Raw genomic sequence first — 14,796 nt, 5'->3', positions numbered from 1 at the left:
GAGAGGGTCTATTAGATATATAGCCTTATTTACATATTTGGATTGTCATTTAGTCAACCTTTAGTAAGTTTATAACAAATAGTCATGATCAAATATTTATACGCGTAAATTGACTTAACTACTCTATCAAAATGTTGGCTATCTATCTAAAATTTACCTAAAACTAACAAAAACATCGACTATTTACCTAAAATTTACAAAACGTTGGTTAATATTATAAATGAAAAATTAGACGAATTATGTTACTTGAAATGTTGAAATTGTAAAATAGTCAACGTTTCAATATTTTTTGTTTAACTAGCCAATTATGATGATGTGACAATTAAACCAAATTTTTACTTTCGATTTTGCCTTTTTTTTAATTAAAAAATAATAAATGAAAAATGCAAAACAATAAAGCAATCACGGAACTTAAAATCTGCAATCGCTCTGAAACCCTAGCAATGGTTTCTCCAATTAATTAACCTTGAGTATTCTTCAACCTCTTTGTGCTCCTCCGCCTTCAAATCCATCGTCGTTGCTGGACACGTTTGCGAGGTAGTTCGAATCTCTGTGAAATTGGCTTCTTCCTCTCCTTCTTCCGGTACGGATTCGTCCAGTTCATCGAATCCTCTGGTTTTCAATGAGTTTGTGAGCTCAAGCCCGAGGTTGATCTGCTGTGAAGAGCTCGATAGTCGCCGATGACAGTATGTCGTGGAGGCTGATCCCTCTGGCAGTAAGGGCATCAACCGGCGGGTAGGATTGTCGATTGGTGGAGAGTCTTCGTAGTTGAGTTTTTGCGTCCGCAATCGCGCTTTAGGCCGCGGTTGGCTCCGCCACCATCGTTGCACTTTTCGTCGTCGGAGTTGGTTTGTTGTTGGTGGTGATTTTTTTTTTTGTTGTCGTCGCTGGACTGTTCATGATCGAGGTAAAAAAAATTGAATTGGATTGAAGATTATAGGTTTTCATATCTGTGTATTGATTTGATGTTTGATGAATTTCTGAAAATTGATCTTTGAATATATGTTTTTTAGTTTAAAGTTTGAGTTGATGAAACGTTGTCACTAAGATCTCTTTTTTTTCAAAATTCGTCGTTTGTTTAAATTGATTAATTTGACACATAATTTTGTTAAATCTAAGATCTCTTTTTTTCGTAACTTGTCATTTGCTTATTTTGATTAATTTGACACATAATTTTGTTGTATCTGATATCTCTTTTTTTTTTTGTTACCCGTCGTTTATTTATTTTGGTTAATTTAATGCATAATATATATTATTTACTGAAATTAATTATTATTTACTAAAATTTACAGATATCAAGAGTACTACCAAATTTTTAGTATAGTTCGTCAATGGTGTTCTTGGCATCGAAGATCTGTGTGTGGAATTCGTCATGTCGATGCGTCAATATGGTCTTATGAGAGAGAGAGAGAGATATATGAGAATGACCATTAAATGTGGTTATGGTCAATTCATTTAATGTCTCATTTTTTATTTTAATTATAAATTTTTTAATGAAGGGTATTTTGGATATTTGATTCTCCACATCTTATGTTAATGACTATTTTGCAAAATTAACAAATCCTTTGCTATTTAGTCAAACTCAAATTTGTTGTTGTCTATAGAGTCTATTATAAATTTCTCTAATTTTAGTTGGCTAGTTTGGTAATTATTTTATATGTATATGTAAACTCGTCTATCATTTAATGTGGCATATGAAATACTTCAAGTACTTCTCTAGTATAGAAAATTGGCTATGTGATTTACTACAGATGTAAAAAGACATTGATTAGTGGTTTGATGCAGTAATTTAAGGATGAAAATTTGTTGGATATTTGTTTGTAATTTCCTCCTACTCAATAAAATAAGCGAATCAAATAATTATATTAATTGCTTCCTTGCTTCTAGACGGTACACTTCATAGCAGAAATAATTATTTATGAGCATTAAGTGCACATGCATTATTATTTTATGCCGTAATACATAGGAAACACATTTAAGAATTTTCAACTGAAGAATTTTCAACAAAAATAATAAAATAAATGATTATGTAAGACGTCATAGTTCATCTCTATTGATGAGTAGTTTAAGGAACGCCATTGGAATTATTCGGCCTGACGTTTGTGGATTCATACCAAAGTTTCAAATGCTGTTTTCGTTATCTTTTCGAGCTTCTTGATTTAAGAAAAATCGACAAATTGATAGAAAATCGAACGGAAATAAACGTGAAAAATGAATTTGCTGTTTTCAAATACCGTTTTACATGAAAAACCGAACGAAAAAATATGGTAAAATATATTAAAAATATATACATATAATATATATACATTATATGTAATACATCCCTCAATTTTTAAACATATATAAGGAAAATATATTGTATATAACTTTTTAAATACATACATACACACACATATTTTTCAAATTTTAAGCTTGAAAAATATATTGCAGATAGCTTTTCTAGTTAGTTAAAACAAAATTCAATGAGTTCTTCGTAGGATCGATACTCATGCTTCTTAATTATTAAGACGAGAATCTTATGAAGCAAAAAAATCCTCATCACAAAGTTCACTTTGAAGACTTATTTTTTGAATACTTTTAATCTTACATTATACATAGTATCAATTACCGCTGATATTTAGACACAGCTTATAATGAATAATCTTCAAATTTCAACATAGAATAGTCTTAAGTTTTGTAGCGATTTGACAACATAGGATAGTCTTGTAGATATTACCTCATTGGCGGTAGTTCAAAATAAGTTTTAAAAAATAACCAAAGTAAGTTAAAATAAGTTAAATAATTATTTAAATATTTTTATTCTACATTATAAAACTACCTTCTAGCCCTCTAATATTTCTAGCTCCGTCTCTACTACAAGGGGCAGGACTGTCAATTTACCTAAAACAATATATGGGCTTTTTTGTTTGTTTTACTTTGACGTAACGGGGCAGAAGAAAATAAAAACAACAGACGAAAGTTTGACTTTATAACGTTGTTGAGTCAACGACTGCCTCTCCTTTCTCACTAGTCACTACTTTTAAGCCTCTTGTAATTCATCATCACACAAACTTCAAACAAGCCAAAGGGATTAGGATAATAACGATATACCATAGAAAAATGACAACCATTATGTTATCAATAATATTTCTCGCTCTGATCAACACCGGTGAAGCTGACCCAACGTACCTGTACCACGTGTGCTCAAACGCCACGACTTTCGCTCCAAACAGTACATACAAATCCAACCTCACCGCCCTCCTTTCCGTCCTCTCCTCCTCCTCCGACTCACGCGCCGCCGCCTCCTCCGCCGGAGCCGTCCACGGCCAGTTTCTCTGCCGCGGCGACGTCAACGCCACCGCCTGCCGCGGCTGCGTCGAGTTCTCCGTCAGAGACGCCGTCAAAAGATGCCCGGTGGAGCAGGAGATCGTGATCTGGTACGACGAGTGCCAGCTCCGATACTCCAACCGATCCTTCCTCGGCTCCGTCGCCGATCGGCCCCGCGTGGCGCTCCTCAACACGGCCAACGTGACGGAGCCGGACCGGTTCAACCGGCTGCTGAACAAGACCATGAAAGAGGCGACGACGGCGGCGGCGGCGGCGGAGACGAGGTTCGCGACGGCGGAGGCGGAGTTCAACGGCTTTCAGACGCTGTACACGCTGGCGCAGTGCACGCCGGACTTGGCCGGAGAAGATTGCCGGCGATGCCTCTCGGACACCGTGGCGCGGCTTCCCGTATGCTGTCTCGACAAGCTCGGAGGAAGAGTTTTGTTTCCGAGCTGTAACGTTCGCTACGAATTTTACCCTTTTTACTTTACCCAACCCGCCTCGAAGTCCCCGCCGCTTCCTCCGGCCACCGGAAAGATCCCCGGCGGTAAGATCTTGACGGCGACCATTGTGGGTGTTGTAGTCCCAGTTGCTGTGCTCATGGCAATACTCGTGTTAGGATTATTTTGTTGCCTTAGAAAGAGAGCTCAAGATAGAAACGTGAAAGACAATCTAAAGGAGTTCAAGATAGGTATGCAAAGGACTCTGTTTTAGTGTTGGGTTATCTTTTTTGTTTTTTTTTTAGTGTTAGATGAATCTGAGTGCTCATTGACTTTTGTTTTGGTTTAGCTTCGGCGACTGATTTGTCAGCAGTGAAAGTGTCTCGATATGACTTAGCCACCATTGAAGCTGCCACAAACAAGTTCTCACCAGATAACAAAATAGGTACTGGATCAGGAGGATTTGTCGATGTTTACAAGGTAACTTTGCTATATCATCAATTTATATATATGAAAATTGTCATATAAACAGGGGAGCTTACTTTTTTTTTTTTTTTTTACTTACATGTGTAATATATATACTAGGAATTTTTTTTGCCTCGATTGCTGATTAGTTTTCTTACAAATGGTACTGGCCAGTGAAACCTTTTTTACCTTTAAAGAAATTCGAATACATCAAACTATATATGCAAAGGAAATCGGTAACTTTTTTTTTTCATAATTAAGTACAGTAAAAGCGCATACAAGTGATGAAGCTTTTTTATTTTTTATTTATTAATTAAGGCGATGATAAATGACTTCTTCTTTTCAATTTTTCTTTTTCCCAGAATTTTAGTTACAATTTTCAAACACATATTACAATGTCATTTTGATGAAAGTATCAATCAAATTTTTGGACCACGTAACATTTATCATTTTGATATTTTACACTATTTAAAATAAATGTCAAATTAAGTAGTAATCCATCTCCAATAGAATGTTATTTTAGTGTCAAATAAAATAGTATATATATAAATATTAATTATTATTTTTTTATCTATTATGCTCAATCCCCTGTATTTATTTTATTTTCAATTACATCAATTATAGTAATTTTCTTTTTATATTTATTTAAATATATTGTTTTATTTTAAATTATTCAAATAGCTAGCGTAAATAAATCGAAGACATAAGATTTAATAGAAATAGTTTTAAACAAATTAAATAATATTTTTAGGTACAGATATCACGTACTTTTTATATTTATGGCTAATCATGAAATTTGGAACCTTTTAAAAACCAAAATCAGTAATGAATATCTTACTAAAAAGCTAGATTAGAGTGAGTTTTAGAGTTTGAGTGAAGATAAAATATTACTGCAAAATGCGGTTTAGAATTGGTCTTAATATGATGACACTTTGAAGAATAAATTGTTCGTACACATGAATCATTTCAGGGAACATTGGGGAATGGACAGCAAATAGCTGTAAAAAGAGTACCAAGAAAGAACCGTGCTGTGGAGGAGTTCAAGAATGAAATATTGATACTTGCAAAACTTCAGCACCGAAACCTCGTGGAATTACTTGGATTTTGTTCCGAAGGAGAAGAAAATCTGCTCGTCTATGAATTTATGCCCAATAGAACCCTCGACCTCTATATATTTCGTTAGTTTTTCATTTGTGACATAGATTTTTGTCTCCTTCAATAATTAAACTAGCATATATTAGTATACAAAAACTTTGGTTAACCATCTTTTACTTGAAATTTTTCAATGTGCAGATCCGGAAAATCAACTACAATTAGATTGGTTCTCAAGATTCAATATAATAAGAGGAATCGCACGAGGAATCAACTATCTTCACGAGGATTCTCAAAATATAATCATACACCGTAATCTCAAGCCTGAAAATGTATTATTGGATGGTGATATGAACCCACGAATTTCTAGTTTTGGGTTGGCAAGAATTTTGGAAGCTGATCAAGAGCTGGGAAATACAAGCAGAATCGCCGGAACATTGTAAGTTTAACTTATTTTTACAAATTAGTTATATGAATAATAACGACTATAAATTATGAAAATATATTTATTTATGCAGCGGATACATGTCACCAGAGTATGTAATGTATGGACAATACTCTGTCAAATCCGATGTTTATAGTTTCGGAGTCACAATCCTCGAAATTATTAGCGGAAAGAAGAACAGATTTTATGAATCCGACCGTCGCGAGGACCTCATAAGTTATGTAAGTAAAACAAATAATAATATAACCACAATTTATATGGTTTTACAATATGTAACATACGATTAATCATAAATCGACTTGGTAATAGGCTTGGAAGCTATGGAAAGAGGAGACTCCATTGAAGTTGTTGGATTCTACGGTGATAAATTCTTATTCCGAGGAAAAAGTAGTCCAATGCATCCATATCGGGTTATTGTGCGTTCAGGAAGATCCAAATGACAGGCCGGCCATGAAAACAATTGTTCTCATGTTTGATAGTGATGACTCGGTCACACTACCTAAGCCCGAAAAGCCTACGTTTTACAACAGAGCAGAACAAGAAAAGATTGATTCGTGAAAGAGCAGCTCTAGTTCAGTATCCATCGAAGAAGGGTCGCCACGTTGATTAGTAGAAGCTTTTAGCACCCTAAACCGGCTTTTATAGTTACCCAATATATAGTGTTGAATGTTAAAATTTACTAGTCATGAAGACTTGTCAAAATTAAACGCCAAGACAATAATCCGAGTCTGTTTCTGGTCCTGGTGATATTGTGGCCCAAACTTCTTTGTCCAAACTTGTTAATTTAGACTACTACACTAAATTAAATTAGTCGAAGTCAATCAAAATTAGTTTTGGTGAAACGATTTATTTATTTATTTTAAACTTCATATTCGCAATCAGCAACTTTCTTAAGTAAATTAAATTTATCACCATAATAAGTTAAATTAATGATGATAGTAAATAAAATTAGCCATTATGAGAAATAAAATTAACCTTCGTGGTAACTGGTTAGGCAAAGTTTACAAGCATAAAAAATACTATTGAATTAAGTTACAACATACATAAGTTCAAGTGAGATTAATTTTTAATAAAATATTATTAATTTAATTTGTCATAAAGATTAATTTAATTTATCACAGAAAAATGTATACGATATTTGTGTTGTTCTATTTATGTTTCGCAAAGGGGAAAATCCTTTCTGAAGGTTGAAAAACTAGTAATTTAATAAACGCAAAATCAGTTAATTTTAAAACCCAGAGGTGAACTATTAATAGTCAATCAAATGGGAGAAAAATCAAAGTCCTTATTCTCTATCTTTGTTGTCCCACTTTAATACAATCGTAGTTCATGAATCGTATGATAAAGGACGAGAGAGTGTTTGTGAGAAACGTAGTGCTTTTCTCATTTTCTGATAAACCCAAACTGAAAATAAAGCAGAGTACTTATATGTTCAGTGTTTGTATGTAAAAGACTAAAAAGCCATCAAGGCTGTTATTACAGACAGTATAAAAGAGTAAAATGACATGATAATAAAATGATATAATAACGAGGACTCTAATACGCCCCCGCAAGATGGAACTCATGGCGGCCTGAAGATGTCCATGAGAGCCATCTTGGAAATGAGAGACCGAAGAGCAGATCCAACAAGCGGCTTGGTGAGGATGTCAGCAAGCTGCAGACTGGAACGAATGGGCAAGAGCTTCAGAACGTGTCGCTGAAGGCAATCGCGCACAAAATGACAGTCGATCTCTATGTGTTTGGTGCGTTCGTGAAACGAGGGATTCGAGGCGATGTGCACAGCAGCCTTATTGTCGCAGTATAAGACAGCCGGAGAAGGGCATGGAACAGCAAAATCACGCAACAATTGCTGAAGCCAAATGATCTCAGAGGCAGCCAAAGCAAGTGCACGATACTCGGCCTCGGCGGAGGATCGCGAAACAGTCCCTTGCTTCTTAGATTTCCACGCAATAAGGGAGTCCCCCACAAAAACACAAAAACCAGTGACCGATCGACGGGTGTCAGAGCAGGTGCCCCAATCAGCATCTGAAAAGGCGCGGATCTGCGAAGAAGGTGAGGCCGAATAGAACAGGCCAAGCCCAGGAGTGCCCTTTATATAGCGGAGCAGATGGTGCGCTGCCTGAAGATGTGGGACACGAGGAGCCGAAAGGAATTGGCTCAAAGTATGGACACAAAAGGTGATGTCGGGGCGAGAGATCGTCAAATACAGGAAGCGACCAATCAAACGACGATAGGACGTAGCATCAGAAAGCAACTCACCGCTGGAGGCATTAAGTGGAAGTTTTGGATTCATTGGAGACTTCGCAGGCTTGCAGTCCAAAAAATCAAAATCTTCAAGCAAATGTAGAGCATACTGTCGTTGAGAGATCACCAAACCAGAAGAAGAACGTGCAACCTCAAGCCCAAGGAAGAACCTCAAATCACCAAGATCCTTCAACTTGAAGCGAGTGCCAAGAAAAGCCTTCACAGCAGCAATGAGGACTGAATTAGGACCGGCAACGATGATGTCATCGACGTATACAAGCACGACAACAAACTGAGAACCACGTCCCTTAGTGAAGAGAGAATAATCAGCCTTGGACTGTTCAAATCCAAACTCCACTATAGCCTGGGTGAACTTCAAATTTCACTGTCGCGAAGCCTGCTTTAACCCATATATCGACTTGTGAAGACGACAAACGGGTTTGGAACCAGGTGGCAAGAGGTTAGTCGGAGGAGAGTAACCCTGAGGAAGGTCCATGTATACCTCCTCGAACAAGTCTCCATTAAGGAAGGCATTGTTGACGTCCAATTGAGCAAGTTCCCAGCCATGAGAAGCAGCTAAGGTCAGCAAGAGTTTGACCGTGACTAGCTTAGCCACCGGGGAAAAAGTATCGACAAAATCCACACCCTCTTGTTGGTTGTAACCCTTGGCAACTAATCGTGCCTTGTGACGAGCTAAAGAACCATCGGAATGAAATTTGTTTTTAAAAACCCATTTACAGCCTATAGAGTGCTTACCCGGAGGCAAAGAAACCACCGACCAAGTATGGTTAGCGTCCATGGCTGCAAGCTCTTCCTTCATAGCCAAGCACCACTGGTCGTCCTTAGCCGCTTGGTGATAAAACCGTGGCTCAAACACCGTGGAAACAGCCATAATGAAGGGATGAAAGGAAGAGGACAAACGAGCATAAGAGAGGACCTTGTCCAGCGAATGTGGGGATGAACGTGCCGGAGCCTCGAGGACTTGATTCAGATGAAAATCAAGTAGCTTCGGGGGTAACCGACTAGGGCGCTCGGAACGACGAACAACTTGGGCGAGCGGAGGCTGTTCTAGCGAGCCGGCTGATGGAGACAACGATAAATCAGGCGTCAGTGAACCAGCACCAGGTGTGTCCTCAATGACCACAGCAGGCAGGGGACTGCGATCAACAACGTGACCAGGGTCTGGTGGATCAGCCATAGAGTCGTCTGATGCCTTCGGAAGCACAACTGTCGCAAAGGGATCAGGAATAGAGCTAACAAGCGTGACATCAAGAAAAGGAAAAACCATCTCATGGAAGCTAACATCACGAGACAAGAAAATTTCCTTGGTGTCCAAATCAAATAGCTTGTAACCCTTAACCCCAGGTGGGTAGCCAATGAACACACAGCGACGGGCGCGAGGCGCGAACTTCGTGCGATGGCCTCGAAGAGTGGACGCAAAAGCGAGACAGCCAAACATACGCAAAGAGCTGTAGTCCGGACTTTTATCGAGTAGCCTCTGATAAGGAGAAATCCCCTGAAGGACCGGTGTGGGTGTACGGTTGATCAAAAACACTGCTGTGAGAACACAATCGGACCAGAATTCAATCGGGATTCGCGACTGAAAATAGAGTGCCCGGGCAACATTGAGGATGTGTTGATGTTTCCGTTCAACCACGGAATTCTGCTGGGGAGTTTCTACACACGAGAACTGATGAATGGTTCCTTGTTTGTGGAAAAAATCAGCGAATACCAATTCCTTCGCATTATCGGAGCGAAAGACTTTAACCACTTTGTTAAATTGTGTAGACACCATTGCACAAAAACGAGGAATCAGTGTATGGACATCAGACTTTGCTCGCATTAAAAAAATCCAACAAAATCGAGAACAATCATCAACCAATGTGAGAAAGTATCTATAACCAGCATAAGAAGGCACATTATAAGGACCCCACATATCGCAGTGAATCAAATCAAACAGTGAATCCGATAGATGATTGTTTGCATCGAAAGGAAGTCGTCGTTGTTTGGCAAGAGGACACACAAGACAAGGTAATTTCCTATTACACTGAGTAATATCCAAAATATTCCTCATTGGTTCCAATTTCTTGAAAGACAAGTGGCCCAATCTCCCATGCCAAACCTGCGAAGAAACCTTATTGACTGTTGAGTGGAGCCCCTGGTCCGAACTCCTCGACAGCAGGTACAAATCCGAGACCAGATCACCCTTGCCAATCATTTTCATGCCCTTTGTGTCCTTGATTGTGAAACCATCAACATAGAAGATCACAACAGCCTTTGAATCCTTAGTCAAAGCACTCACTGACAATAGATTGAATTTGAAACCAGGCACCAGAAGAACATTCCTGAGTACTAGATCAGGAGTCACTCGCACATCTCCACAGTGATGAACCGGTATAACAGCATGATTAGGGAGTGTAACAGTGGAGTGTGTAAGAGGTTTCAAGTTCATTAACATTCTCTTATCATAACATATATGCCTAGACGCTCCAGAGTCTATAATCCAATCATATTCGCTAGCCTTAGCATCTGTGCTAATATGAGTGAGTGAGCAATTACCTGACAGGTATGAAGAAACATTGATCTCTGCACTGGAAGATGTCGGAGGTGTGAACGCCATTTGCTGAGACAGCATGTTAATCAGCTGGTGACACTGATCATAAGTCAGCGATGAAACACCCTTAGCTCCTTCTCCATGAGAGACTTGTTGTGGCTGCTCGATCAAACTCCTCGAATCAGCACAGTTTGCCTGGCCTCTGAACCTCTTGTGACCTGGAGGATAGCCGTGAAGCTTGTAGCACTTCTCCATCGTATGACCATGGAACTTGCAGTGAGTACAGAATGGCTTGTCCTTCTCTTTCTTGTAATTCTTCTTCTGAGAATCATCTCTCACAGCAGCTAGAGCCATAGAGTTTGACAAGTCTCCTTGACCGGTTTCAACATATCCAATAGATCTCTGCATTTCCTCCTGAGAAACTAATCCATACACCTTGTTTATTGGAGGCATAGGATCCATGAGCAAAACCTGTCCTCTAGTCTGTGCATAACTCTCGTTGAGTCCCATCAGAAAAGACATGACATATTCTTCGTGATAAAATTCATTTAGAGCCTTAGATCCTCCACAGGAGCAATTGCACGAACACGTAGGCTTGTAGTTGTTCAGCTCTTCATGAATCGATTTCAAATTAGTGAAATACGCACCAACTGACTTCTGATCTTGCTTCAGGTTCGACAATTCACGACGGAGCTGAAAAATCCGTGGCTTGTTCCCTTGCTGAAACCTTTCTTCCAGATCTCGCCAGATCTCATGAGCTGAGTCCGAGAACAGAACACTTGTGGAGATCTCCTTGCTGACGGAGTTAAGCAACCAAGAAATCACCATATTGTTGCTGCGAATCCAAGCATTGTAGGCAGAGATGTTGGATCTCGAAGGTCTCTCTATAGATCCATCGATAAATCCAATTTTGCTCTTCGTCGACAAAGCAATCTTCATTGATCGGCTCCATGAAATGTAGTTCTCACCAGTCAGAAGCTGCGTCACGAGAACCGTTCCAGGATTATCCGAATGATGAAGGAAGTAAGGATTGGAGAGATCTTCATTCGCTGGCTTCTCAGTTGCAGAAGTTGCTGAAGACAATTGATCCTCCATTCCTGATCTTCACGTAGATCGCTGTAGAGTCAATAGAGCCAGAAGAATTCACGAACACAATCAATCAAGCGATGTAGCGGAAATCAAACGCTCTGATACCATAATACAATCGTAGTTCATGAATCGTATGATAAAGGACGAGAGAGTGTTTGTGAGAAACGTAGTGCTTTTCTCATTTTCTGATAAACCCAAACTGAAAATAAAGCAGAGTACTTATATGTTCAGTGTTTGTATGTAAAAGACTAAAAAGCCATCAAAGCTGTTATTACAGACAGTATGAAAGAGTAAAATGACATGATAATAAAATGATATAATAACGAGGACTCTAATACACTTCAAGTCCCACCTACGCCGTGACTCGTGTCTACTTTAATTATTTTAAATTCGATCAGAGCTAGAATGGTCCTGGTGTTCATATCAAGGTGCCATGTAATAATGTTCAGTGGACGTCCAAATCATTTGAAATAGTCTAAGAAGAGATATTATTAGTCAAACATGTAGTCTAAAGTTCTAAACCAAACCAAACTGGTGGAATTTATTGTTTCCTACGGCGAAAAGTCTACCACTACATTCTAGATAAGTAAGATCACGAGGTGAATATTCATCCAATCACACTGTATATTGCACGACATTTATACCGTACGATACAAATTGACTAATTTATCACCAATTTAATAATATTTTTTCATTTTCTATCATAATGCTAATTTTTTCTAAAATTTCACCATCTATTTCAACAATGTTGACATTTATGTTTGCCATTCACTATTAGATGTCAACATTGTTGACATAGAAGTGACATTTTGAGAAAAATTAACCTTTTGATGAACAATTGAAAAATATTATGAAATTTGTGGTAAATTAGACAATTTCTCATATCCATTTATATACATATATATACTAATCATATAAATGAGTATAATACAATTCGTTTTTCAAATATTTTGTTTTTATCTAGAGTTATTTTAATGAAATATATTTTATAAATAATGTAATATTTATTTCAAAATTTTATTATTTTTAGTATATTTTAATTTTTGTTAAATATTGACATGTAAGAGCTAATTCAATTAGTCAATTAAAAATATAAATTATAATGATTTATTAAAGGACAGTGTAGCAAAATAGTCAAAATGAAATTATGAAATTTGTTTTTAGTCTACGTTTCACAATTTTTAGGGAAATAGCCAATAGATTTATGTGGCAATAATTAAGGTCTGATTTGCCCTTATTTATTAACAAATTCATAATTTTCTCTCTCATATTTTTTTCCTACACTTTTTTACATAAAAACTTCAAAAAAGCCATATTTATCTCATATGAACTCGAAATTGAGTGGTTCTAAATCCTACGGTTTCGTGACGCCGAGATCTTCAAAAATAGATCCATTGTGTTTGATGAAAAATCATGTTAATACCATAGATGTAGAAAAATCACGTTACTATCTTAAATATGGAAATAACTGAAATTTTTTGAAATTATCAAAAAAATAAATGGAAACGTAAATATGATGCATTAAACATAATTTTTCATCAAACACGATGAGATCTATTTTTGAAGATCTCGACGCCACGAATTTGTAGGATCTGAAATCACTCAATTTCGAGTTCGTATGAGAAAGATACGAATTTTGGAAGTTTTGATGCAAAAAAAATTATTTGAAAAAAAACATGAGAGAGAAAGTGATGAATTTGTTAATAAATAATGGCAAATCAAACATTAATTATTGCCATATAAGCCATTTGAATATATCTCTAAAAATTGTCAAACGTAAGTTAAATCCAAAATCATGTGTTTAAAGTGTCCTAGTTAGTTACAAATCTCTTTATTAAAAGGTAATTAATAAATAAATTATTTAAAATTACTAATATAATGATATAGAATAGTGTTTTTAGTGTACAATTTAATTTAGTATTGTGGTTGGAGTTGAAAATATATTTAGTGCTAAAAACACACATAAATTGTATAATTTCAACACCAAATTTAGTGTTAGCGTTGACGATGCTCTGAACCTTCAATTAATAACTATAAGTCCAAACCCAATAAAAATCAACACGTGTACCTGTTTTTTTTTTTTTTAATCGGAAAGAAGACGTGTGCCTGGTTGGTTACTGCTCTCTATGCTAACATTATTTGGGTAATTATCCTGTAATGTACTAAAATAAATCCCCAATTCACTGTATCCTCTACAATAACTATAAGTCTTTTTAATTTTTAATTTTTTATTAGATACTATTTTCGTATTGGGATTATATTTGTTTTACTATTTTTTTGTATGCTGCAATATATTTGTTTTACACTTTTACTTCAATGGTCACACACGTCTACACCCTATTACACTTTTTTTTTTCTTTGACAGACTCTACTTTTAAGAACACGTGGCTTTAGCTAATTTGTTTGTAGTATTAACGCTTCAAAATATAATAGTTATGTTGTAACAACAACATTTTTTTCATTTAAATAAGAGAAAAATATAAATAGTATCTTCGTGTTTAATCAAAATGCGCAATTTATCTTCTCCGTTTTCAGAAATACTAGAATCTTCTTTCAGTTTGATATAAATATCGCAAATACCACAATTTTCATTTATTTTTTTTTACAAAAATATTGAACTCTCCTAAATATCTTTAATAAAATAAATATTGAAAAACTTACAACTTTGACTATGTCAAGTAATCGTCATTGTTATGCCGATTACTCCATCCTCGATTCTTTTGCATCACGTCGCGGAAAATAATAGATAGTTTATGGTGTAGACCAATAGTCATTGACGAAAAACGAATCTTCATCACTTTTATTTGACATATCCTTCCGTCCTGACAATCTCCGTGAACATTGGAATCTTTATTGAGTTGCAATAGATCTCATCTCTTTGTGAAAACATGGACCTCTCTTTGATTCACACCATGGACTTATGGATGCGTGACAAAGGAAAAAAATGCGGAATGAATGAAAAAAATGAATTTTGAGAGAGATAATAGACTGTGTAAGATGTAAGAGAGCTATAAATAACTCAAAATCAATATAAAAACCCATTAAAAAACACTAAAAATCCATTAAGAGGTTTTTGTCGAGTCGCGCGGGATAGGACGAAATTTTCAGAAATAATTTTTTTTTATTAACCAAAATAGAGGATTCGTTATAGTAAGTGCGGG

At 36.5% G+C, this 14,796-nt stretch overlaps 1 protein-coding gene across 1 annotated transcript; it reads left to right on the top strand.

Moving 5' to 3' along the window:
• The first annotated feature begins 2,967 nt into the window (after positions 1–2,967).
• LOC149386202 (cysteine-rich receptor-like protein kinase 25) lies at positions 2,968–6,530 on the top strand. Its single transcript, XM_089625841.1, has 6 exons — positions 2,968–3,997; positions 4,096–4,226; positions 5,182–5,389; positions 5,505–5,742; positions 5,822–5,969; positions 6,058–6,530. Exons 1-6 carry the CDS (start codon positions 3,100–3,102, stop codon positions 6,304–6,306), a joined length of 1,872 nt encoding a protein of 623 aa, XP_089481967.1. The 5' UTR covers positions 2,968–3,099; the 3' UTR covers positions 6,307–6,530.
• The last annotated feature ends 8,266 nt before the right edge of the window (positions 6,531–14,796 follow it).

This window comes from Urtica dioica, chromosome 9 (genome assembly GCF_054948205.1).
Source record: "Urtica dioica subsp. dioica isolate 48M chromosome 9, U.dioica_male_clone48M_v1_H2, whole genome shotgun sequence".
Lineage (NCBI taxonomy): Eukaryota > Viridiplantae > Streptophyta > Magnoliopsida > Rosales > Urticaceae > Urtica > Urtica dioica.
The sequence above is the reverse complement of the archived record's forward strand: the minus strand, read 5'-3'. Positions and strand labels throughout refer to the sequence as shown.